This window comes from Apteryx rowi, unplaced genomic scaffold, assembly GCF_003343035.1.
Source record: "Apteryx rowi isolate R43461 unplaced genomic scaffold, aptRow1 scaffold_512, whole genome shotgun sequence".
NCBI classification, from domain to species: domain Eukaryota; kingdom Metazoa; phylum Chordata; class Aves; order Apterygiformes; family Apterygidae; genus Apteryx; species Apteryx rowi.
Genome location: NW_020450775.1, coordinates 168,248 through 195,141, shown reverse-complemented (window position 1 = coordinate 195,141; position 26,894 = coordinate 168,248). Strand labels below are relative to the sequence as shown.

The following is a 26,894-nucleotide window of genomic DNA, read 5'->3' as shown; positions in this document are numbered from 1 at the left end:
CAGCAGAGGAATCAGGGTGCCATGCTGCTCCCAGCTCTGAGCAGATCTTATGGAGTAGAATGGGATTCCTAATATTTATGCCATTGACAGGCTCAAATTTAAATATGCCTATTGCCAAAACAATGCACTCAGTCTTTAAAATACCTTACGCAGCTTTATTCCTTCTGTTGCTTAGATCAATGGTTAACCAAGGGCTAACTTGGCTTCCAGCAGATACCAAAAAAACCAACAACAACAACAAAAAAAACCCAAACCACAGTAGTGATTCTAATTTGCATTCTAAGTTAGCTGGTCCCTTAGGAACTACTTGGCTAACAGGATAAACGGACCACAAGATGTACCAGCCACCCCCCTCCATACTCATTCCCAAAGCAATACCAAAACTGAAACCCAGATGGTTGCAAACAGCCAACCCCAGAGACTCCATAGGTAGCAGTTTTGAAAACAGATGTTTATCCTGTCTTGCTATGACAGTGTGACCCAAGAAGAAAAAACAAAGCCAAGCATCGGGCCTTTTATACATCTAACTACGAAATTTCAGCAACAGTGTGGCAGGAATCACCACCAGTTGCCAATGCAACACGGATTCTGTCTCCGTCTTTATGCAGGTTCTCATCCTCATTGTTGGAGGAGGAGGGCTGAATAACCAGGAAAGTAGCAATGGGAAAAAGTGAGTGAGAGAAGTAAGGGAGTGTGAATAGTTGGAAGGGTACATGTACCCTATTGAACTGGTAAGTAGGAAACACTGTGGTGAAATGCAAACTCAATTCAGGAGATACTTGAATAAATTAAACAGCACAAATCAACAAATATTCTATCTAGTTTGAAAAAAAATAGACATCAGGACTGAAAATACATCAGCATTCAGTTTAAACTGTGTCCATTGTACATTTAATTGTACACAGTGCATCTATAACAGATTTTGTATCAATAACAGATTTTCTTAAAAGCATTCAGCAGTTGTGTCTCAAATTTACAACAGTCTTCCAAGTCAGGAATACTATTGCCAGCTCACCAGTTCAGTGATCATGGTAGGCCAAAGCGAGGTAAGGTGCTGTGGAGACATTCTTAAAAGCAATACTCTGAAAAACAGGAACACTTGGGAATGAAGAGTGGGCACCTGTGGCAAACGAAGACTTTCTACCAGCCTTTCTGAAACAAAAAAGTGAACAAAGATTCCTCACTTCAGAAAAATTCCAACCAGTATCTTCTCCTTCCCTTCATTTATCCTCAAAACTTTTTTCTTTAATATCTGCCATGCTAGTATTTCAGTACTTTGCTACAGTTTATTGATTCTGTCAACATACAAAATAACCACTTTCACTAAGCAATGAATAAAAGCAAAAACCTCAAAACAAAACAAATACACATTTTGATTAAAGTTTTCCATACTAATGCAATATTGCATCTGAAAGTTTTCCTTATCTTATGGAGAATTTCACCCCATTCCGGAAAGAGGAGGTTAGCAGATTCCAAAATATACGATAACAGCTTGAACAGCCAACATTTACATTATTAAAAGGCTGCATCATCACAGCATATGAAAGGCTGCATCACATGGCATATCACACAGGGACAATATCCTCTTAGTTAATCATAACCATCATTAAGCATTCAACATGGAGTCAGATATATAAAGAAATTTTTCACTCAAGCCAGCCCAAGAAATTTTTTGCAGTTCAGACCAGTAAAACCAACAGGTATCTTGAACACTGTAAACCCAGCTACTGACTGACTGGGAAAAGAACCTCAAAGAATAAATCCTACAACAAATGAAATGAGGAGGATAATGCAATTGACCTTCCATATGGAGGAAGAGACCAAAGTATCCATCTTGGTAACACCAAAAGACAATATCCTTAGAAGAAGGTGCCCTAACCATCTGCGTCATCTTAGGGGAAAAAAAGAAGAAAACACCACATATCCCATTCCCAGTCACTTAATGAAACAAGTCAACTGGAAGAGATGTGATAATTAGGACAGAAAAACAGAAGAGCAGAAGCTGTAGAAGTGAAGAATTTAAAAACCACTTCAAGGTCAGCCTTTGCATTTATCCCCATTTCAACATTCATGATATAAGCAACTATTATGTCAAAAAGCACCTGAAAGGGTAGCCAAGAACATTGTTCAAGGTACAAAATGAAAATCAGTGAAACAATCTAGCTAAAAAGTCAACTGGAAATTGGGAAATCCAGGTACTTTGTAATCATTTAAGATTCAAAATGTTCCCACTAAAATCAGCAGAAACTTGGCATCCAGTCCTGGAAATCGAATCACACACAAATATTCCAGAAGACAAAATTTACCTGCTGTTATCCAGAAATTTCTCTCACAGATGGCACGTGGCCCTGACCAAAACGCTAGAACTTTGTCATAAAAACATTCCTCAGCCACAGTCAGATTCAAGAGAAAGAATTCCATTAGGTGACACATTTTTCCCAACCTTGTATGTCTGGAAGGTATTTCTGGTACTGGTCTATTTCGCTGCTAAAAATTGCAAAGGCCAGTCTCTTGAGGAGCATAGCGCGCTGCTCCAGCTCCGCATCCCGGTTAGCAAACAGATTGAGGGAACTGCTCTGAGCCACAGCCACTCGTGCTGAAAGAGAAAACAAGTAGCGCCAAGACGAACTTCAAATTTCTCTTCTGTTTCACATTAAGGCACAAATAATTCTTACTTTTGTTGGATTAATGTAGTTCAAAAACATCCACTAAGAAAATACCATTTCCATTTTTATTTGTAACCACATTGATTAAAAAATATATCTTGAAAGAAAACTCTTAGATATACACAACCCCTCTGGCTCTTTGTTTGCTTGTTTTAAATACAGTTTGCATGTTCAGATGATCAGAAGTTTTGGTTGTGCAGAATCAATTTTTCCTTAAGCAGAATTAGTGTTCAAGATCTAAAAAAATCCCCTCTGGTTAATAAACTTAGTTGCATAAACAAAAATCACTGTGGGCCAGGATGGTCTCAAATTCCCTCACTTCAAATGATTTTACTTATGAATCTCCAGAATAAAACAGTTGAAGAAAAAAAAAATTATTCCAGTCTGTTTGAATTATCCAGAGTTGAACAAAAGTTTTCAAGATATTTATTTTCTGTTTTTTATGTTTCCCTTGGAGAAAAGTCACGACTATATCAATAATACTTACTCATCAAATCTCTGAATGTGGTTTTGTCATGTGTCATCAAATTATCCATAATAGCTCTCCAACTAAAAGAGGAAGATTGTACACAAATTAGAAGAGCAAGAAATCCTTACAGGAAACTTTCTGCTCTTTTAACTAAACTGTCTCTCATTTGCTAAAACTTCTAATCTAATCTCTTTGCTATATAGATGCCATTTCGTCAGTACAGTTTGATTGATTTGTACCTTTACAATGTTTAGGGATTTTATTTATCTTATTAAAAATATATATATTTTTAAAATAAATTTGAAGTTGAAAAACGTACATAGAAATTAATATTAGGTGAGTTTTATACTTTGTGCGGTAATCTAAAATACAGAACATCCCTCTTTTCTTCTCTCAGAGAGATATCTTGGGAAATTTTGCTCCACATTACGTATCCTCATGTGTAAGAGTATACATACACAAAACTTGTAAGAGCCACTGATACAAGCAAGAAGAAAAGTCTTACTGGTTAACACAAGAAGCATCCATTTGGAAGAAACTGGAATCCATGAAGAGATCAAATGCTTCCTTCTTCCATGCTCTCCTTGTATATTGATACCCACTAAGACTGCTTAATAACTGAACACAGGCTCGATAGCTGGATGCATTGTGAGCGCTAAACAAAATAAAGCCAACATGAAGTAATTTGAAACTGTTGCTTTATAAGAAGTTTTCAATAGATATTCAATCCTTATCCTGTCTGATTCAACTGAAACGTCGGACACACCAAATTTCAATCAGCTGTAAAGRTCTACATAAACTGAATAAATTGTAGAGATACCTGTGATTACGGAGGTAGGGAACAACATAGTGCATAATATTTACAAGCAAAGGAATAACTCTCTCTTTTTCATCGCTGTAGAAAACCATATCCAAGAGATGAGCCAAAACCTATAAAAAGTGAGGAAAAAATATTATCACTCACTCCCAAGCTACTTTATGCTTACCATAAGAATTTCTTTGTACAGTGTTTTACACTGAATGTTCAAGTTTACAATAGAAGTGATCAAATTCCAGGTACTATATAAAATCCAAAGTATAAACATGCCTTCCTTTCTAAAAGGAACTTAGGTAAAAACACAAAAGCATAAACTCTTGGTCAAAGCATTCTACAGAATAAGCTACGAAAAAAATACAAAGACTGAGTGTGATTATCAGCAGAAAATAACACATACCACTAACAGCACAGAAAGTCTGCCACCAAAACCATCCCCTATACTACACATCTGAAAAGGCACACTCTGCTTTGCATCCATCTCACTGAATCTTTGTAACCTGTTCAATTAGTTTTCTATATTGTTATATGACAGGAACCCTTATCTTTTCACATCAATGTTTCCAGTCAAATCTCTTTCCCCAAACTTCTAAGCCAAAGCTTTTTGCAATATAAAAGATTATTATAAATCAGTATTTAGTACACCTGAGCAGACATTTACCTCAGAAAGTAAGGTTAATGCATGGACACTATAAACTGATGGAGTTATGTTTGAAGTTTCCATTGCTGGRGACAACATATCTAAACAAAAATAATAATAAAAAACATCCAAAGTTAATTTTCTTAAGCCATTATTTACTTTACAAGCATATTTTAATAGCATATATTTTGAAGCTCTACAGACTCTGTCAGATACACTACCTAAGATACCAATACCTGAACATACTAATATGGAAGCATTTTTATAAATATTTAATATATAACATACTAAATTAGTATTTTCACTTCTATACATATATGTATACATATTCAAATTAGTTAAAGCTTCATTAATTTTGGCCTGATAATTAATTACAATGTTTTATTTAAAATAAAAGATGAAAACAAAACCACCTTCAACATCAGATTCCAAGTTGTTTCCATCAACCATAATCTTGGGCGAAGGCTTAACCTCCAAGTTTCGTCTTAGCCAAGTAGTCTGTTCCAAGGAAGAGCCAGCAATTGCCCCAATGGCATCCACTATTTTGTGTGTTACATCCTGGTGGAAAAATAACAACTAAACATCCTAAGGACTTTGTGCAGAAGGCTACATTCGTTGTCCTGACATGTTTTTGTAGGAAGCCTATATAACTTACTGAGTACAGAATGCAATTCAGTAACCTTTTTTTGAATCACTTCTGTTCAATATTATCAGTGATGAATAACTACCCAGAAGATGATGTGAGATTTTTCCACAGATAAAATCAAAGTATAAATATACTAAACAGAAGATACCAAAGACTCATTTCAGAGTACATAAATGATATGTAAGAAAATTCTAATACATTCAAGAAAGGTTCTGATTCAATAAAATAAAAATCTGTAAATGTTTAGTACATCTTTCTATGAATAATGAGAACTATAGTTTTTTTGCAGAAGTCCTTTCTATCCAAATATATCTACTCCAGTTCTAAACATGCATCTGGTTGTTGCAGCAACCTTCTTGTTAAAAATATATTTCAAAATATATATATTTTAAAAATCTAAGGTTTACCCCACAGGCACCTTTAGTGCTTGGAGAACAGTAAGGAAGTTATATTCTGTGCATGAACATGATTGCTTAACTCAGGGAGGGCTCTGTCGCGTTTTTCAACAAGGCATTATAATATCATATCATATCAGAAACAATTTTTGTTTCCATTGAAATTTATTTCCCTGGGAATCTCAATTGTTTTTTCTTAATCCTGAGCTACTTGAAAAAAAAAAAAGAATAATTCAACTTTCACATCATATCACTTATATACACAGGATCAGATTCATCAGATCTTGACTGGTTTACCAGCTTTTAAAAGAATAAAGCTAAATTAGCCATCTAGCTTGTATCTGTCTGTAGTCAGTGCAGAGAGACAGCAATTTCCAGAGTACAATTTATCCTCTTCTATGATAAGCAAAATGAATTGTCCTCCCTTGAGGTTCCTCCCTCTCTCTAATGACTACGGGTGGAGAATAAATAACTCCACCTAAAACTTTCTGCTTAACATTTACAGACATCAGGAATTTAGACTCAAGACCAAAGTAACAGAAACTGCACCATTTTGCAACATGATTACTATTGAAGAGAAGTGCCACCTGCATACTGAAAAGTTCGCACAATTGATGTTTCATCCTAGCCAAATATGTTATAAATTATAATCACCTAAGTCTGATTCATGCAAAATACAAGCACCTGACTCTCATTTAAATCAGAGTACATCCTTAAACCCCCATGCATCTTTAATTAAACATCCAGTGAAGAATATAAAACTGCCAGCAGTGAAAAATGTTCTATGTTATCATGGTGCTCCACTGCACCTCCTTCTTCAGTTTTAGCCATTTAAATCTTAAATATTTGTTAAAAAAGAAAAAAAAATCATGTTCCAGCAAATTCCCATTTTACCTCACATCAAAAAAATGAAGTAGTTTCATATAACCAAGATCAGATGGTAACAACAGAACAAACTGTACAGAAGGATACATGTCTGAAGCCAATAGACTTCTTTTGAAAACACTAATGGGGTTACCCAATTTACTTTTGGGCCCCCATTAGAAATTTTCAAACAATTGTTCCAAGAAAAAAAGAGAATTCAGGAAGCCCAGCAACATAAGAGAGAAAAGTTTGGTGATCAAAAATAGCGACATTAAAGAACAGGCAAGGTCTCTGCTTGGATAAATCACTGCAGAGACTAGAATGCTAAATAAGAACAGAATAGACACAAATTCTTTTTTAATAAAGAAATATTAATCTAAACATCAAAAAACACATTGTTTCATGGACAGCATGGTTAACAAAGGCTTCTTTCTAACCCCACAGTATTTTTGCCCTGTGACCATTTCTCTAACATGTCCCATCCATTATCTCTCCACAATATTCTCCCTACAGCTCCCTCTCACTTCCCAAGCTGTTTGGCTGGGAAACTGGCAGCAGCTGACTAGTAGCTATCCAGCTGCTCCTTCTTGAGAAAGATAAAGGGGAATTTCATCTGTTCTTTCCTCAATGGGGGCAGTCATTTCTCCCTTTTCTATATTATTGCCAATTTTCAAAAGCATGTAGGAACATTTAGGATGTCTTTCAAATTTTGCTCAAAATTCACCAACGGTTTTTGGGGTGGCGAAACAGGGAGAGCACAGAGGTCTCATTTCCTTAGGGAACTACACTAAATAAAAGTCAACTTACAAGCAATAAGCATTTTTTAATTTGTTTAGCACTTATCAATTGCTTAAAAACATTTTTACAGGGAAAATCATTTGGACACACTATTGTCATTCATACGATTCTCTCAAATGAGACATTTATTTTCAAAGCTACATACATATATATATTTTTTTACCTGAAGATCTCTCTGATCTTTCTTATTCTCCAGACTTGGATTTTTCATAATAAACTCATTAAGAACACTGCAAAAAATAATCAAGTAGATACAGATTTTATTCTTATAATAAAAAACTCAGGACCACTCTGAAGAAATTTACATGCATAATACTTATTTATAAAATCTTCAGTCATTTCTCTTTAATTTACTAACATCCTAGAAAACATGTTTCCAAGTTTTCTCACCAGAATAGAATATTTTCCAAGTATTCTTAACCAGAATAGTTTTATCAAGTACATGTTTTACTAGAATACACAAAAATATTTTCAGGGACCATTTATTAGCAAAATTAMATTCCAGAAAATGGTGCTTGATGCTTTATACAGAAAACCATATTCAACATTTTATTTCTAACACTCCACAAACAGTTTCCATGCTGGGGATTAATCTTTTTCAGTAGGCTATAAATATACATATACTTACCAAACAGTAATTAGAGCTACTTTCTAAGTAAAATCAGAAGCTTAAGTCTACTGTTTAAAGAGTCTGAATGGCTCAAATAATCAGTAATGTAACAAAAATCTTGGCTTATATCATATTACAATATAAAGTTTAATACATATAACCATTCCTCAGAGAAGAAACTAATTCGATAGACTAAGAAACAGGGATTCCTCTCCACTCAAAAATAAGTGACAATGATTTGGAAAGACTAACAGTTCAATGTGATCTCACACACTAATATTTGAACTTCCCTAGAAATCACAAATATCAAGTGCTTACCCAAGTATGAGGAATTGTCCTGGAGCTGGAAGACCAACCTGGATAGAGTCCTTTAGTAGAAGCAGCAGTGATGCCCAACTATCTACTAAGCTGGTCACTGGAATCCTAAAAGAGAAAGTAATGACAGCAATGAAAACAGCATCCTATCTCTCAGGTATTCCCCATTTTCTTTTTACTTCACAGTTCTCCTGTCTGATATTGTGAATCAACATTCATATACATCTTTCTTGTTTAATACCTGGTTTAATATTAGGTGGCTACATCAAGCTTGTAGTATGCAGACTCAAGAAAAGGAGGAAGGCAGAACAGTGTACTCAAAAGACATGCTTTTCAGCCAATGGTTGGAGCGGTACCAGTGAGCTACAGCATAACTAAGTCCAGCTTTCAGGGATGGGGGGCAGATCTCCTGCAGGATTTTCAGATGGGAGAAGAAAGGTGATGTAGAACTGGGGAAATCTTAAAATACCTTTCTTCATTATAATACCTACAGTTCAAAACCATTCTTTTTTTGTTATTTAGATTACACAGGGAATTTTTTATCCTATGGATTATAAAAGATAAAAATGTCCAGATTGTCCATCTGCTTCTTGATGACAGAAATAAAATTTAACTTCTTGTCTTACCTCTGAGTATAAGCATAGAAAAACTGCAACATGCAGACTTCCAGGGAAAGATGTTTCTAGGAAGAAGATATGAAATCTGTGTGATTAGGAAGAAGCAACTGACTTTTTTTTGTTGTTTGTCACTGCAAAAATGACAATGCTAAAATGTTACGGCAGTGACTGAAGATAATTTCATTAACAGTATCTTACGAATTTCCATGCAGGCATCTTTATATAAAGTTATTCTTTTCTTTTGCTTCTTACTCCTTTTCCCACTTCCCCTTCTCACTTGAAAAAAGTCAACCTGACTCCAGGGTACATGTTTGTTTCCCTCACATAAATATCATATCCCATGAAACATGATCTTTTACAGGAGTAAATGGGATTCTGGAGTTTTTCAATAAATGGTAATAACTTAAGCAGGTATGACTTCCTTTTCTTTCCCTCGCAAAGGTTCATCCATCTACTAGATGTTCAAAATTTTCACACTGTAGTGAATGGTAGCATGAATTACTTGTTTGAATTTGTGAATGAAGTATCCATATCATTTAATGTCTAAGCTTCTGTAAAAAGATATTAAATAAATGAATAGTGCATTTATGGTGTTCATACCTTGTCCTTTGCTATGGCTGGAGGCTGCTTCAAAACTTCTTTCACTGTTTGTATAACAGTCTCAGTTCTCATTACACTGATGGAGCGAACTAGCTCTACCAATAGAAGTTGTTCTTCACCAGCTGCAGGAATAACCTAAAAGAATCAAATGTACGTCATAGATTTTCATCATAGACAATGCCTGCGCCACAATTAAGATAGACTGTCTCACAGGGTTCTTATCAAGCAAAATGAAAGAGATCTGCCACTACAGAGGAGACTTGGGTTCCAGATCTGAACTGCCTCCTACAGGAGCATGTCACTATAGACCATAAAGTGAATCCTAGGAAGCTGCCTTTATTGTGAGTGGTGCTTTTAAGAAAGCTCTTAATGAGAAGAGTGTTCCCAAGTGAACAATAGTGTTCTGACAATTTGTAAAAGTCACAGTAAAAAACTCTAAAAGCTTCCTCCAAGAACATACTCTGCCTTTAACTACTTTTGTGGTAGTTTTCAGGTTAGTACAGAATATTTCAATAAAAGCAGTCAATGAACATTGAGCAATCAAGCAGCTAAGCATGCAAAARTTTGGGAATATGAAACACAACATTTAGGCTGGACCTCTATAATCTATCTGGTTTCTAATTTGGAAATATATTCCTTCTCAAAACACTATAGATTTTTCTGTTAACTAAATATTCACACTATCTTCAAATAGGACATGCTATACTTGATATGTCAGACATGAATTTATGGAAGTCATTTCTATCTAGGGTGTGATGAGAGTCAATTGCTCCTGAAAGTCATCACTGAACTTATAGTAGGATCTTAAAAAGCTGTATAGTGGTTGGAGAGGGTGGTGAGGTGAAGAACATATATTCTCCTGCACTGTGTGAGATAATTACATGAGTAAAGCCTGCAACAAAATATACATGCTAAGGGGTCAGTTAAATTTATAATCATAGCTTCAAAAACAAAAGGGCGGCAAGTGCTCTATATTTCTGCAAATTTAGGTGACTAAAAAGGATAGTGAATAAATTCAGGCATTTGAGTACAAATACACTGGCCTAAATAATTCACTGAAAAAAAAAATCATGCTTTTAAGAGGTTATGCCAATAGTGAAAAGTATTTATAAATGAGCAAAAGTGCTCATATTCTATTTATAAAGGGGCATAGTATACATCCATACCCCTAAGCCTGTTCATAAATCATCATTATTATCTTACTGTAATGCATAGCAAACTTGGTGATAGACTGGACCCATACTGTCCTATATTCCAGACAGGTACAGAACAGAAAGACCAGGTTTTAAAGAAATCAGGCTTTTTATCACAGTCACAATAGGAGGCACACTGTTTCAGCTAAAATGCCAGTAACTAATAGTTCACCTGAGGGCTTGGAGTTACTTACTCTGTTCCTGAAGAATTCGGGAAGATAACCCAGTTCTAAATTCAATTGGTAGCTCCCTGACCATACAGTTGCAAATTAATAAATACAATTTATATAAATATTTTCCATATTCTGTAAGTGCATTTTTCACTGGAACCCCCAATCTTACCGTTAATGCTTTTAAATCACTTGAAGGTACTACCTCTATTCAAAGTGACCATGGTAGTATACACATACCTTTGTCCTAGAAGCATTTTTATTTTGTCTCCTTTCATTCCATACAAACGCAATAGCAGCCATGAAGTGAACACCATGATTCATTGAAATTGGGCCCAACAGTTCAAGAATCTGCTGCCTCAAATTCTGAAAYGTGGAAGCAGAACATGTACGCCTTTAAATAAGCACCTCAACATTATGTTCAAAATGACTAGCTATTGAGCCATACTCAGATGGCACCTGTCACTAGTTTTTTGTCAAAATGGAAGGATGCACTCAGTGCGTTCATAAAGCTCTATTCTACATCTGGTATTCTTTAATCATTTTATTAATGACTAAAACAATGGAAGAGAAAATACACTTGTTAAATTTGCAAATGTTAATGAAGTGGAAAGCAGCTGATATAGAAAGGTATAGAATTCAGAGTGACCTGACAAACTGGGAAAATGTCCTTGGGCTTTGCATGCAAAGGTAGGAATAAACCACTTCAGTAATTCAGGATGAATAACTATTTAGACAGCAGTGCTGCTGAAAAAAAAACAACAAAAAAAATCTTGGGATTGTAATGGATCACAAACTCACTGAGTTAACAATGACAAGGAAAGAAAAAAAGCATCCATAAACAGCTGCACTGCATGCAAGACATGAAATAGTATTTCCCCTGAAAGAGGATACCATGTAGCATGTCCAGTTTTGGACACCTTACTTCAAGAAATGTACATAAGTTGAGAGAACCCAAACTATAAAAAAAGAAGAAAGATTAGTGATACAGAAAATATGATCTATAAGAGACAGAAATGAATTTGTATAGTTTAGAGAAAAGAGAGTTAGTGAGGATATAACAGTTTTCAAATGTGTATGAAGTAATTACAAAGAAGAAAGGAAGATGATGTTCATGTCCACTATTTACAGCAAGTGAGATAAAGATTAAGAAGTAGGAAGAAAATCGTAGAACAAGCTACTCTGGGAGACTGAAATTTTCAGTGTTGAAACTCTTAATAATATGTTTCTTAAGCATGTCAAAAGTTATTTAGGCACACTTGGGTCAGGAAAAACAGCATATATTTCCTGAGACATCTTCTAGGCCTGTTTTCTATGACAGGAGGATTACAAAGAAAAATCTATTTCCTGTCTATTTTCTGAAAGCCATTTCTACTTTGGTCTGAGATATTTCAGTAGGATTTCTCTAAGCTTGCAGAAAACCGCTAAATAGGATCCTAGAGCTTGACTGTGCACTTTATGCACTTGCCAAGAGAACAGTTGCCAAAGCAGCCCAGTTGGACTGAAGCTTAAAAAGCTCACTCATATATGAGGCACACAATTCTATACAATTCCATGTGTTTTTAACCACAACAACCAGTTCTGAGGCAGCTATAAAAGCAATACACAAAAGGCATGAGGTGAAAAAGCAAAAAAACTATTCTAATAGGTGACTAGCTGAATTCACCAACCAGCTGAATTCAACCAGGATTTTTCATGTATGGTGTATGTTAAATGTTCTTTTGAATAATGCGGATTTGGGCAAAATAAAGAAAATCTGGGATTTACAAAAGAGTTAATGCTGAATCAGAGTACAAAAGCTTATCTTATTTTCACAGAAGCAGCATAATGCTTACAGGCCATTCACAACTACAGACTTCTCGTCAGTGAGTGGAAAGCCCTCCTGGCAGCACAAATATGACCATGAATCATGTCTGTGCAAAAATGATATAAGGAGTTATCTATTACTCCTTCAGCTTGAATGACAAAGGTTGAAAAGGTTGTAACATAGCATCATCACAAAACAGTATCTGATATATTCAAATGAACTATGAGGAAATCATATTTTAAAATGCTTCAAATTTAAATGACAATTTCTTACTTAAGAATGTGAAGTACTACAAGTCTGAGCTGCTTTCAATAAAAGGGCTAGGCAGAGTTCTCAGGAGAGTCCTACTTGTCCCCTTTTCAGCTTCTCATCTTTACAATTACTAACTTACTACCTGCTATGACATTTTCTCGTCTATAATGACATTACTGTAGAAGAGTTGAATGAATAAGGAACTAGTTCACAAATGTCTGAGTGCAAGCTGTTTTCAAAGTAGAGCTCTGTTTTGATAAGATTTAACATGAATATTTTATACCCTTTGAGACATAAAAGGGTAGTCTTAAACGGCTTCAACTGTTCTTCAGGGTGGATATAATTTCCTTCGTAGAAGGCCAACAGGGGAGGCACATTGTTGTCAGGTGATACACTTAAGTTTAAAAGCTGATTCAATATCCATTTATAAAAGCCTTGTTTCTGGGATGGATGGTTATAGACAGCGACAAAGGTATTAAAACACAATTTACACTTAAGGGAATGTAAGTGAATTTAGTTTGACAAAGGTATTCATGAACAACTTAAACGATGTAATCCCTGGTATTCTGACCTTTGTTGATCCAAGATTAATAGTGGTAATGGAAGCAGCAGCAGCAGTGGTTTTCTCTGAAGAATCTGCAAGGTGAAGGATGCTCCATAGCAGAGTCACAGAAGACATGATCATATGCAAGATAGATAGGATCCCATTGCGTGCTTCAATCAAGTGTTTCTGATCTACATTAACCAAAAGCTAGTGGATTTCAAAGGAGAAGGGGAGGAAGAGCATTAAACATCTACATAAACAGCATTAGTAAAACAGTATGAATTGAAATTTAATGGACATCAAAGTTTGCCACTTTAACTCTTTTTCAAAATATTTTTAATAATTCTTAGAGTATATACAGTTTTGAGTCTGTTAAATAAGAATAAATTAAAGAATTTTTTGACTCACAATCATTCGGTATAGAATGTATTCTGAACATGTGAAGCCTCATGTCTACAGTGATCAATTTTATATCATCTACCAATACCTTTGCAAAACTTAATTATTTCAGAATTTGAGGGGAAACTAATACTGTAAGCAAAATTATTTATTTGCACAGAGAGTAAACACTTTTCAGTTATTTCTAAATGAATGGAAAGCAAAGGGAAACATGAACAAAAGCAAAACAAAAAAGACAGCAGGACAAACATTTTCTTGCAGAATCTGGGCCAAATTCCTGACATAGACCATGCTCAGATCATCAGATCCAAAAATATCACTTGAACAGGAAGACAAATTGTGAATATACAGAAGCTGCAGAAAGAGGATATTTTGACATATTGCAAGGTGAACAAAATCCAGCCAGAAGATAAAGGCATCAGCCTGTAAAGTCCCACAAATGAAGCCAGCTCTAAAAGGTGGCATCTCAGAAGTCTGAAAGTTAATGAATTACTACTTTGCTCTTTTTCAGGATAACAAAAAAAATTAAAAATCCAAGAATACTCTCTCAAAGATCTCATTTGTAGAAAATTGTTCTTCTATTTAATTGAGATGTAGATATTAGCAATGAAAAACTTATTTATAGCCAAGATAGTCAAATTCAGTATTTTTCACTCAAGCCTCCAAGTACCTATATACAAGCACTGTTAATACAATCATATGCCTTAATTTGACTAGTACTGTATAGGAATCTTTCAGACACCCAAACAGGTTTACCTGATGATATTGTGTAGATGGATCTAGGAGGCAATAATGAATTATCGTTGTGATACCTTCCAATAAAGTAAGAATCATATCTGGTGGAGTGACTGATGCCATCCAGAGAGGCCTAAAATAAAAGATAATTTTTTTAAGTAGTTCATTTGATGGTAAATTAATTCAAATTTGCTTGAAAAAAACTATACATCTCCACATACACATACCTATTATCAGATAATCCTGTTTCATATTTATACTGCTGAATTAAATTATCCAAATTCCTGCAAAGTTGAAGGGTCACAGAAACAACCACCCTTTGAAGAACTTTTCCCATGTAAGGCAAAGTAGAAGTGATGAGGCCAATCCACTGGGGATGCATTTTACAGGCACAGTGTTGATGCAGAGCTCTTATCACTGCACAGAGAAACATGCCTTGACAAGTTATTGGCTGAGAGTGTAAATACTGAAGGGAAGTCATTGGCTGCTGAGGGCCGATGTGCTCCAAGTCCGTTATGACAAATTCGAAGCCTGTTTCATTTTCCTCAGGCACAGTCATTACTCTGTGTTCCAGGACGATCAGCTGCTGGAGTACTTTTAGAAGCTGTGACTGCAGAGTACTGCCATTATCAAATTCATCTTCAGAGAAGTTTATAAGGCTGTCTTCAGAGAAACCTTCTTCTACAGCCACTATGTTTTTTCCAGCTATCTTTTCACTGTGCCATTTCTGTGCACTAAAGATAGAAGATAGCAGACAATGCAAGATCACTTTCTGAACCTTGCACTTGGATAACATGTCCGAAATAAAACTAGGAAAGCCCTTTGCAGAGCTTTCTATGACTTTTGCCAACTCAGCAAAAAGAAGTGTCAAAATTTCTATACTCATCATTTGCATATTACGGTTTCCTGTTAGATCTTGTGAGGTTACTTTAACATGAGTTGGATAGTGGCTTCGCATATAATACAAACACAAGGAGATAAGAATTTCTATGTACATAGAACTCCGAAAGTTATGGTTCGAATCAACTGGGATGTGACTATAGAAATCTTTGCCCATAACAGATATTCGATGCCTGGCTAGAAGATTCTGGAGCAATGAGAGCTGGGGAGTGTATGCATTGTTGACACTGGTAGTAGAGATGGCACTTACAAAAGCTGAAGGATTTGTTTTCAGAATTGCTTTAATCGCAGAAAAAGAATACAGTGTCCTTGAAGAGTCATACAGCTGGAGATAGAGCAGCACATGTTGATACAATGGATGGATATTAAAGTTGGAAGATCTTCGCATTCCTGGTGACCCCACATCACTCTCTATTTCTGAAATCTCTCCTTCTCCACAACTGTACCAGTTTTCTAAATCAAGACCATCACTGAAGAAGACATTTGTTTGCTTAAGCTTTTCTGTTTGTGCTTTCTTCTTCTCTTCATCTTTCTTTTTGGCTATTTTCACCTTAGGTTTTGCACCTGGTTGCTTGCCAGACTCTTTAACAATTGTTTCTTTTTCTGACATTTTTTCTGGTGGCTTTCCTTTGAAGCTGAACTGAATACTACTGTGGCTTTGCTTTCTAGACTTTGATTCCATGGAAGTAAAAGTGAGATCAGAGAGAGACTGCTGACTTGCAGCARTACAGGGTGAAGAGTTATTTCTTGAAATTTCATCTCGTAAACTCTCAAGCCCAGTCTCAGTTGATGCTGATAATAACTGGGAGCTGTCATTACTAAGCAAACTACTCTGGCTACTTTGAATATTTTGATCTTCACTTTTAGTCACCTCTTCAGAGTTATCTAACRGACTGAATTTGCATGAAGTATCCTCAGAGTGTAGATTATGTCCGACTGATTCAGTCTCTTCTCCAAGACCACTTACAACTTTGCATATTAGATCAGTAACCACTTGTTGCACAATTTCATCAGGTGAGTCTTCTCTCAGAGTTTGAGAGCTATCTTGAGCACTCAGGCTTTCTGTTTCTACCTCACAACTGATGWTGTCTCCAACAGATGACTGAGAACAGCCAGAGTCAGAACTCTGCAATGTTTCAACTTGATGGTCAGGAAGGTCAAAATCAGACACGACCATTGGAATAGTCTCACTGCTGGTACTTAACAAGGAAAGCCTGTCACTCAGAGGGTTGACGGTCAGGCTGAAGTTCTCCATTTCGTCCATAGCAAGTTGTTTTTCATTGCTTTCTTTAGGTATAAGTTGTCCTTGGCTTAAAGGCACATGAGAAAATGCTTAAAGAAAAACACAGAAAATCATACATGTAATATTTAGAATTAAGAATAAGAATCTAGAATTAAAATCAAGAATTTAAAGTATTTTTAATACTTTGACTGAGATGAAGGTATGGTACTTAGCCCTTTTCACACCAGAACAGGAAAAAAAATGTTAATATGCAAATCACACACGTTCACTTAACCAAAGCAAGATTATTTTAGTAGTAGACTTTAGCAAAACAAAGTAATTCACACATGAAATCTTATGCAGTCTTATGTGCTTGTGTTTTCATAAAAAATAATTAACAATATGTTACTAAAATTATACTATACATGCATACACCTTCAAACTAGATCGGTATGTTTTCAGTCAGCCTCACATCATTGCGATCCTAATTCAAAAAGCATTTCAGCTCTTGGTTAAACTTCAAGACATATGCTTAAGTTCCACTGAAGTGAACAGGACATAATAATACACTCTATATTAAAATACTTGACTATTATCTTAAATTGGAAGCAATGAAACTTCAAAGATACTGGGGTATCTTTGGGTAGATATATTGGGTAGACTTGGTATCAAGCCTACAGGGTAGACTTGAATTAGGAAAAAATATGCATGCATAAACAGATGTACATATAAGCAGTAGTTATTCTAGAACTTTCTTTTCAGAATTACTGTCAAAAATTTCTACTATGTTTTAATGTTACTTGTAAATAATAGATAAGCAAAATTAAATAAGAAAATTCCTACAGTCCTCTAGTGTACATACCATCTGCACAGCTAAATTTCTGCATAAAGTGCTTTTCATTTTCTTCTTCAGGGTGACAGGGAGATTTAGTCCAGTAACATTCAGCCTGTACTCGCTGAACAGAAACTCGCTGAGTTTTTGGATGGAGAAGCAGTAGGAGCAAAGGTTCAAGAACCCTTGCAATATCATGTCTTTGAAGGACTTGATTTAGCCAGGCTTGTCCCACTGACCATGTAGAACCATCTAAGCTATTAAGGCTATCTAGCATAATAAATAAAGATCTAGAACAGAAAGAAGAATGAATTTAGCACATATTCTATACCACACACAGTATAATCCCATTTTAATCCGATATATGATAAATTCAACATGTTGGGACACACTCCAGTGTTTCCCCTGTATAAAACAGTATTTTATTTGGAATCCAAACTTTGTAGCCCAAAATTTTATATTTTAGTCTAGCCTAATGAAGAAATGACCAGGAAGAGCTAGTAATAATGTCAGTTAAGACACCTATTGTATTAGTAGTAGTACTAGTAGTATAGTCAGCTAAAACATTTGTACAGCTACCAGCATAACAAGTTGTCTTTGACTACTAAGAGCTGCGAAAAGACAAACTTAAAAAGCCAATTCATGCAGTTGCATGAAAAATAAGAGATACCTTATTCAAAGATCTTATCTTGGAGAACTGGGAGGAGAAATGTATTTGAGGATTAAACTCTTCCTACTCTCATTATTTTCTTCTTTTTACAGTTTTAGCCTTTCGAAACCTTCCCAAATTTTGGGGGAAAACAATATACATACTGGACTGTAAATTTTACCATTTTATGTCCTCTAGTGGTATGTGTTCATAAGAAGCTCTTAGCTGTACATACAGAATTTATCACCATTTCCACAAGTGACAGCAGCAAGTCAAAGAAATGATAACCATTTTACTTCGCTTCCTACAGCTAGGTATACACTAGGAAATTTAAAAGAGCATTTTCCCAGCACATTTCTGCTAGTTGAGGATGATGAGGCTAGTTCGGGATCTGGAACATTCAGCTTTTTCGAAGAAGATGGCCTGACACCAGAAAACAAAATAGAAATCCTCTGCTGCTTGTCAGCAGGTGGCATCTTACATAAAAACACACAGATTACACAAAATAATTTTTATATCTTAGTGCTTACTTGCAGATTTTTCTTAAATTCTCTTAGCTCTATCCTTACTTTCTGTTTTTATATAATGCAATTCTGTGTTGACTTCTCTCTCTTGCTTTTGTTTTTGCCAAGTCACAGCAACAACCCAGATACTATGCTTAATATATGCACACATTAACTGCACTGCTGGTCAATGCACCAGGTGATCTTTCCTGTCCTATATTTTATATCTGTCAGAAAAATCTACAACTGACATCATCATCATCATGAAAGTAAATTTGTCAAATACTCATTTGCTTCTTCCCCTCCTTCCTGGCTCTCATGGTAACACTGAGATTCTCTAAATTCTAAATATTCTATGCTGTCAGTGTAACGTAGTTAAAGATTTTGAAGCAAAATTATTTTAACTGAATCATGGCTGCAATCACCAACCTGTCAAAGGTACGGCCAAAGGAAGAAGACTTGTTAATATGAAGGTCACGGGTGAGATGCCATAGCACTGCAAACTTTGCATGAGCTTCCATTCTTACTTTCTGTGGATCAAATTATATGTTAGATCTAACAGAATACCACTAGCCTCTGATAAGTACTGCAAAAAAGAGGTATACAGAAGCTTAAAAGATATCATGAAGTTATTATAAATCATGTATTTGACTATGAGTTCTAATCTTATCTTTTAATATTGAAAAACAGAAATAGGCAACAATAGCTTTTTACAAACAATTTTAGTAACAGGAAAGGATTCCTCCCCCTGATCTTGATCTTTCCTGCCTCAGTTTCCAAATTTAGCTTGAAAAAATTTTGAATACATATTGCCCTAGCTTGAACAATACTAATTTTACTCATGCCAGTTGCACAGCTCTGCTTCCAGTGAGTTTATCATAATCAACATCAAGGCATTAGAAGAGATCATGAAAAATGATCAGGAGGAAACATGTAAGCTTTTGAAGAGGAAAACTCAAGGATACAGAGGCTGAGAGAAGAAGAACTGTCAGAGAAATATTTAGATAAAAGCAGCCAAGTGGTAGCCTCTGGAGTCATGGGATTAAACACAGTATCCAAGGAAATAAGGGAATGAAAATAGATTGGCTAGAGAGAGAGATGCAAGAATTCTCCAGCTAGATAACACATAGATAAAGTTCATGAATAAGATGCTAATTTTACTTACAGCTTAGTTTTGTAACAAATAATACATGCTTAAAGCAGCAGATGATAATCTGCTGCACATTATTGCTAATAATATGCAAAATATTTAATTCTGAAGATGGTATTAAATTAAGAATTTATGCCTTTATCTCTTTACTGTGGCTATCAGAGCAAACAGTTATTCCAGCAAGACTGAAAACAATAACAAATGCCACATTATGGTAAGACTATATGGGTATGTCTGTAAACAACAGTTTTATCCAAGCAACAAGGAAGTTACTAAGCAGCTGTAGGACTGAACAAAGAAAGCACAGTAATCAGGATAGCTATACTGAATAAAACATCAAGTAAAATTAGTTTCAAATACAATGAGGGTTTAATTACTAGATAAGCAGGGAGGCAGGGAGACAAAGAGATGATGCGGGTTTTGTTTGTTTGTTTTTAAAACATATGCTTATAGGAAATAAACAGTAGGTATATTTACCTCTAATCAAAAAGAAACCAAACCACAAACTGTTAATATCACTGAGACTCTGGCACACTTCCAGACTTCACTTACAACATATAGCTTAAGTTCTGCAACCGCTAATACAACCAGTGTGTGCCACAACAATGCAAATTCTAAGTCAAAGCTACAAAAAATGAAAATTATAAAAAGAGCACTAGACAAATCACACCAGACTCAAACTAAAAACTAGAGAAACAGCAGCGTTCTGCAAAGAAAAGCAAACATAATGCATAGTTAGAAAAAATATGCTTATCACAGGAAAAAATTGCTGCCAAATACAAACACGGTTAGACAAAACAATTCAATATCTGCTGATTAGTGAGACAAAATAACCAATTCTCAAACATATGGAGAAGACTTCATGTGAGCCCTTGCAGCCCACGCTGTGAAGATTTAAGAAGTTACTGTCCCCACAGCAAGGTTGGCAGAAATGATTGTGTGCTACCTCTTCAGACACTGCAGTTCACAGACCAGAGTAATACGTAAAACCGTAAATCAGCAGCAGTATTATCAATATGCCAAGCTGTGAACTGCAGTGATTGACAAGCTGACTCACATTCAGTTCACTTGACCCTGTTAATCTCTGGCAGAAAGGCAGAAAAGACAACTGCTTGTGAAATCACTCAAGCATGCATTGCCAGCACTTGTAAACAAGTAACTAACTTCCCATCTTCTGCTCTGCAGGGGCTGTGAAGACATTTTGCACATCTAAAATTTAAAGCACTACAGAGGCCTCAACTCAAATGTCAAATTGATTGCCTCTACCTGTGACAGGCGAGTGAAGAGTTAACAGGACTGAACTTTGTCAATTGATATGCAGAAGAACTGATAGCACAAGAGCTGATGTGCGCAAAGCTGCTGAACAGAGGACTTAACAGGACTAAAGTCGTCTACCAACCGATATGCGCAAGGACTGATATGTATAAGGCTGCGGAATGGCAGCATTAACAAGACTGAAGAGGTCTGCCACCTGGAATCTGCACGGACCCCCRGGGAGGGRAGAAGCAATACGGAGGTGCTGGGGTCTTGCCTCGCTAGCAGGGTCCCCCCAAGCAGRCAAACAGACAGTCCTGTGATTGTGAAACTCRCAAAAGTCAGCAAAAGCAGTGTTTGCCCAGAGCCCCAGCCGTATAAAAAGAGACTTGGSAGCTAGGAGAGTTTGAGCAGGGACGGGAACGTGACCTGATCATCCTCTCCGGCTGGACCGTGAGTATCCCCCCCCTCCCCTTTTCCTGGGACGCTGGGTTAAGGTAACTCCTCGAGGTTGAGAGTCCTCTCACTAGGAGAGTGAACAAGCTAGCTTTCAAGTAGGGATAAGCAGTCCTTCCAATTAATAACGCAGTAATCGATGGTTTCAGGTTATCCTTTCTAAATTAGTAACTGATGGTTTTGTGTTATCCTTCCTAAATTAGTAATCGCATTATGTTAATGGATGTTACTAATCCAAGAACTTGTGTGAGGAAATAAACATCTTTTTTATTATTATTATATTACTGTCTCAGTCATTGCTATCGAACCTTCATAGCATGACAGTGTGACAACCTGAAACAAATTTCTAGAGAAAACAAAGCACCGGTCATGACAAGTGGAACGCCTAATAACCATCATAAAAGCTAAGCATGTGCTTTATATATGGGTAAGTAGAGCATTTCTTTTGATAAAAGAAAAAAGTCTCCTACATAAAACAACCTGCGCTGCTGAATGCTGAAAAGCTCCCTTTGTCTAGTAGAAAAGTACAGAAACATACCACAGACCTAAAATAGACATTGTTTGTCAGCAATCTGAGTATCTTTCAGCTTCAAAAGATTTTGAAAATACTACTGTACTTGCACTAGCTAAACTGAGAGCGAAGTAGAAGTAGTCAGTAGGATAGCCAAGATCACTTCTGAAAAAAAGCAAGCAGTGAGATAAGAGGCCTTTGTGTGGCAGTAAGGAAGAGGAGAAACACACCACATGAATTCATGAGCAAATATCTTAACCTGTGGTAGCATAACAGGAGTTAAGACAAGTTACAAAGTACTAACAAGAAACCAAACACTATTATCAGAGAGGCAGAGAAGCAGCTCTCAGATCATTCAAAAGGTTCTTCTCAGATTATGGTCCATGAATTTAGACAGGAGACAGAGACAGAAAATAAAGACCTCAAGAAAAGAGYAGCTTCAGCAACACACCCAAAAGAAATGTGCAGACAACTCACAACCCCACTGTCATGTCAGTTAGAGCAGATAAGGCAAGCGTATTTCCACAAAGATGCAGATGCAAAGAAAACTGGCAATTACTGTGGAGCAGTTTAGTAGTTGTCCTCTAGAACCGGCAAGCATGTCAGAAATGGTCAGAATTTAAATCTTATAAGGACAAATAACTAGAGAAGAAAGGAGCCACATGAAATTGGGAAGAATTGTACAGGAGCCTCTTCAATGAGAGCTTGAAGGAAAAGACTGTTACAGAAACATTCTAGCTGGAAATAGTTAATTGAGAGAAGTTGCAGAGGATGGAGCTCAGAAATATTGAGCATAGCTCTTGGCATCTGCAAATAAAGTAAAATCTTACTAATTACAAGTGGCTTTTTGGTCTGATATTTACATTAGCTGTTACAAAAAGAACAAGATAAGGTATGAATGGTCAGAAAGACAAAGAACAAATTCATTGTCAGCGAGAAGGAATTAAGGCAGAAGCAGCAAATCAGTAATGTCAAATGCAGCAGACTCAGAAGGATGTTTCTCATGGCAAGTGAAAGGAATCAAAAACAGACTTCAAACTGTAAAAATGAGGTGGTGGCACAAAAACAAAGGCAGTAAAGACAACTCATCTCAGAGGGAAAGAAAAGAGAAAACAAAAGAATAGAAAGATAAAGAGGACCACAGATGACTGTCTTGAGAGAGAAGGAATCTAACATCATTATCAAGAAAAGTGACTGAGGTGTGGCAATGACAAAAACTTAGTTCTTGCTCCATCTCCGAGTTCTGTGGAGGAAAGGAAGCAGAAGGGCATAGATGCTATATTAAGATAAATTATTTGACAGAATGCAAGGATTAGATGAAATAGGAGGGAGCTCCTAGGAGGGCTGGACTACAGTCAGTTAGGATAAAGCAAAATAAATGCTCAAATTTGAAGGAGCTGTCCAACAAAAGAAGAGCTGTTAGGACAACTGGAATGGAATCCAGAAAATCTAGGTCCAGTTCCTACCATTACCAGGCCTTTTTTATATGCTTTGATTAAGACCTTATCTTCTTGATAATGTTTCTTTGTACAAATTATTCCCTGTTCCTCAGAGAAGCATAATGAGGAAAAAGGAATCAATGTTTGTGAAACACCAAGATGTCATGAAAACAGGGATCAAATACAGAGATAAGGTTAAGTGTTCTTGTGAGTGGGAATATAGGAAAGAGTGGCAACATCAGAGGGTGGACAAATCTGACGTTCTGCATAAAAGACAAGAGTATTTTTAATGTTTGAAACAGTCTTATAAATATAATGCAACATTTTTTAAATACTGGAGTTATTTATGCCCTCCACTGAAACACCACATCCTTTTTCCAAACATATTTCTCTAAAAATAAGCATATATTTAACTCATCTTTTAGTAACCATGAGAACAACTTACCTTGTCTCTGTGAGTCAGCTGCTGACTAATAACATCTTCACAAATGCTAGAAGATGGAACAAGGTTGTGCAGCTGGTAGAAGAGCTCCACACTCTTCTGATGATGCTGAGGAGTTCCATCGCCCAACTGGTCCCAGAGAGTTAAAGCTATATGCTTTGTACATGAAAACAAATGTTGCAAGAAAGACAACTAAATGAGTATCATATTTTCTGTTATTTTCCTCTAAACCAGCTTGAGATATATGCAGTGATGGGAGATGCTGCATCTGATGATACCGTATGACTAACAGGCTATCTACAAAACTGTTCTTTTCTATTTGTATGAACATAAACAACTGTTTAAAACACTGTGTTAACTTATGACAGAAAATATTCCTGCTGGGAAGTCATCTCCAGAAATAAAAGACTTCCACTGGAATACTCAATCAAGTGTTTTCACCTGAGCAATCAGTGAAACACTCACAGTTGGAAAGTTGACTATGTATTTTCATTTAGAGTCTAACATGGATTACAACTGTTGTCAAAACACTCAACAAGGAAGTTTGGTTTACCATACCAAGCACAGGAAAACGGCAGAGACTGTCAGTCTTCACCAGCCAGAAAAAACAATCTAAAGAAAACATTAATGAGTATGCATAATGCACAGTACCTTGAAGAAATCTGTCTTTTCAGCCATGTATCTCAGGTTGCCTTGGGTAAGAGGAGGTCTAATGACCACAGCCACTCTTCCCTGGTTAGGACTAAGAGGCTGAGCAGTTTCTACACTGTTCAGATTTTCTCCAGTGACAAGAGCAACAGATTGAGTCAATCCAACCAAGTCCATCACAAGGGAAATAGTAACACCTTGAATGCTGAAATCACTCGCTTGTTTGCAAGCATTCATTAGAGTTTGAAGCCACAGTGGAGGCTGCACTTGTTCACAGTCTGAGATGAAAACCAGAGAAAATATTTTCATTTAACAACAATTTTAAATGCTATTCATTTTTCCTCTTATATCTCAAAACCACATCTATGATTGCCCTTTACTTTTCATATTTCAACCCTCTCAGAGTATGCGTGTAGGAAAATGTATGCAGGAGAGAAATACCTACTGATGTGTCTTTATATCTTTACCTTTAGAATAATATACTTAAGAATGTAATACTACATCACTTCGAATATTTAGTAACTAAAAGTGAATATCAAAACTTAAACAAGGAAGAGAAAAAATACATTTTATGGAATTGCATCCATTTTCATGGATGCATTCATCTCATTTTTTAAACAAAACTGCACATTTTGTAGACCACACATTCCTTCATTTGCTTTCCTCCTTCAGGAAATTCCTGAAGAGCAAACAAGTCTTAACATTGCAGTTTATCCTAGAATAACTCTATAGTATCTTATATATGTAAATAAAGTGTAAAATGACACAAAATATATTCGTTTTGCTTGAAACATAAAAGACGAGTAAAAGTATCTCCAGCAATTGATGGTTTTGGTGAGAAAATTATCCCTACTAAATAACATTCTGCTTTCACTTAGGCTGTTACTTTCCCTTTCTTACTGTCCCCTCACTTATTACCATACAATGGTCTGATAATGCAGGTGTCTCTCTGCAGCTGACAGTCAAATCACCCTTTGTGCGTCACATGCACAATGCACCCTTTTATTTTGGTGCTATCAGAGTAATTTTTCTTAAAACATTGAAAGGACTATGGATTGCATTACTAAAATAAGTAAATGATTCCATAATGAGACACAAATGAAAAAGTGTTACTTAATAGGCATAAATACAGCATCTATTTAGAACCAAAATAAGGAAGATGCAATTTATAATTTACATACACAATAATTTTGCAATATAATTAGGAACCTAAATATATCTAACACAATTCCAATTTAATGCCCTAGAGTTTATAGATATAAACATTCTTTTGAGCTTGATTCAATTCCCTTTTAATTTCTTCAATTAAAAATAACAGGCATTTATTTGAGAAATTAAGCACACAGCTAAGTTTAAGCACAATTATGTTCTACCAGTATCAGAATAAGTGGACTCATTCCTATAAACAGATCAGTGACTCTGACCATCAATTAAAGGCAAGAGTCACATCACCAACAAAAAACAGCAAAAACACGATACGAAGTTAGGAGCCCTTCAATAAAAACAGCCTCCTCTGTAGTCGGAAAATGTATGAGTAGATGACGAAGAGGCTGGCGTGCGAATTATGGCAACTACCACCTCCCATCCCACACTCTCCACTCCACTTGCGGCAGTTAGGTGAGCAGGACTCCCCGGGCAGTATGGCAGGCCCTTGCCCACTGCTGTGCCCATCCGCTCTGCCATTCTGTACGCCAGACATCTGTGTCTGAAACAAAAGCTCCCAGCTGAATTCAACTGCCTACAGCTTACGCTCATGCCCCAAAGTTACGCTCTTTAATAGACTGCAAATGCAACATCACAAATGGAAAAGTTCAGATGATGAATGAGCAATGCAAAACCAAGACATTTAACAAAGTGAACAGGATTCCTAGAACGACTGTCTTCCTATGAGACAACCATTACTACTCCAGCTCTACAAGCTTCCTGCTTTAAAGTTTAGAAGGCAGCGATGATAGAAAGAAAGAGTTATATCCACTGAATAATAATAAGCAAACAGCTGATTTTTTAAACTTCTCTGTCAGCAGCCATGACCCTCTCATTTGCAGGCTGCTAGTGTTTGAAAAAGTTATATTTTTCAGGATCATATCACAAAAAAAGCAGAAATATCCCATGCCAGATCTTTTACAAAAGGTAACATGCCTATTTTATAAATGGGAATCTGAAGGTCAGAGATGATGCAACTTTCAGAAGAAAGAAGGTGATCAGTAGTAGTCAGCATGGCTTCACCAAGGGGAAAACATGCTTAATCAATCTGATAGCCTTCTATGATGGAATGGCTGGCTGGGTAGATGAGGGGAGAGCAGTGGATGTTGTCTTCCTTGACTTCAGCAAGGCTTTTGACACTGTCTCCCATA

The 26,894-nt window shown here is 36.2% G+C and overlaps 1 protein-coding gene across 6 annotated transcripts in view; it reads right to left on the bottom strand.

The window, feature by feature from the left end:
- The window catches only part of DOP1A (DOP1 leucine zipper like protein A), a 61,722-nt gene that overhangs the window by 7,760 nt on the left and 27,068 nt on the right, over nt 1-26,894 (bottom strand). For all 6 annotated transcript variants that reach the window (XR_003255843.1, XM_026080231.1, XM_026080228.1 and 3 more), the window contains 19 exons: nt 24,544-24,818; nt 23,896-24,048; nt 19,070-19,170; nt 17,519-17,778; nt 14,762-16,766; nt 14,556-14,667; nt 13,428-13,607; nt 11,038-11,163; nt 9,435-9,569; nt 8,844-8,899; nt 8,221-8,325; nt 7,456-7,522; nt 5,003-5,147; nt 4,611-4,690; nt 3,956-4,065; nt 3,641-3,790; nt 3,154-3,215; nt 2,444-2,596; nt 1,016-1,152 (listed from right to left, as the gene is read on the bottom strand). Coding sequence is in view for 5 of the 6 variants with exons in the window: in XM_026080231.1 (XP_025936016.1) it covers nt 1,016-1,152; nt 2,444-2,596; nt 3,154-3,215; nt 3,641-3,790; nt 3,956-4,065; nt 4,611-4,690; nt 5,003-5,147; nt 7,456-7,522; nt 8,221-8,325; nt 8,844-8,899; nt 9,435-9,569; nt 11,038-11,163; nt 13,428-13,607; nt 14,556-14,667; nt 14,762-16,766; nt 17,519-17,778; nt 19,070-19,170; nt 23,896-24,048; nt 24,544-24,818 (4,412 nt within the window). In the remaining variant the exon portion in view is untranslated. The remainder of the gene's footprint in view (nt 1-1,015; nt 1,153-2,443; nt 2,597-3,153; nt 3,216-3,640; nt 3,791-3,955; nt 4,066-4,610; nt 4,691-5,002; nt 5,148-7,455; nt 7,523-8,220; nt 8,326-8,843; nt 8,900-9,434; nt 9,570-11,037; nt 11,164-13,427; nt 13,608-14,555; nt 14,668-14,761; nt 16,767-17,518; nt 17,779-19,069; nt 19,171-23,895; nt 24,049-24,543; nt 24,819-26,894) is intronic.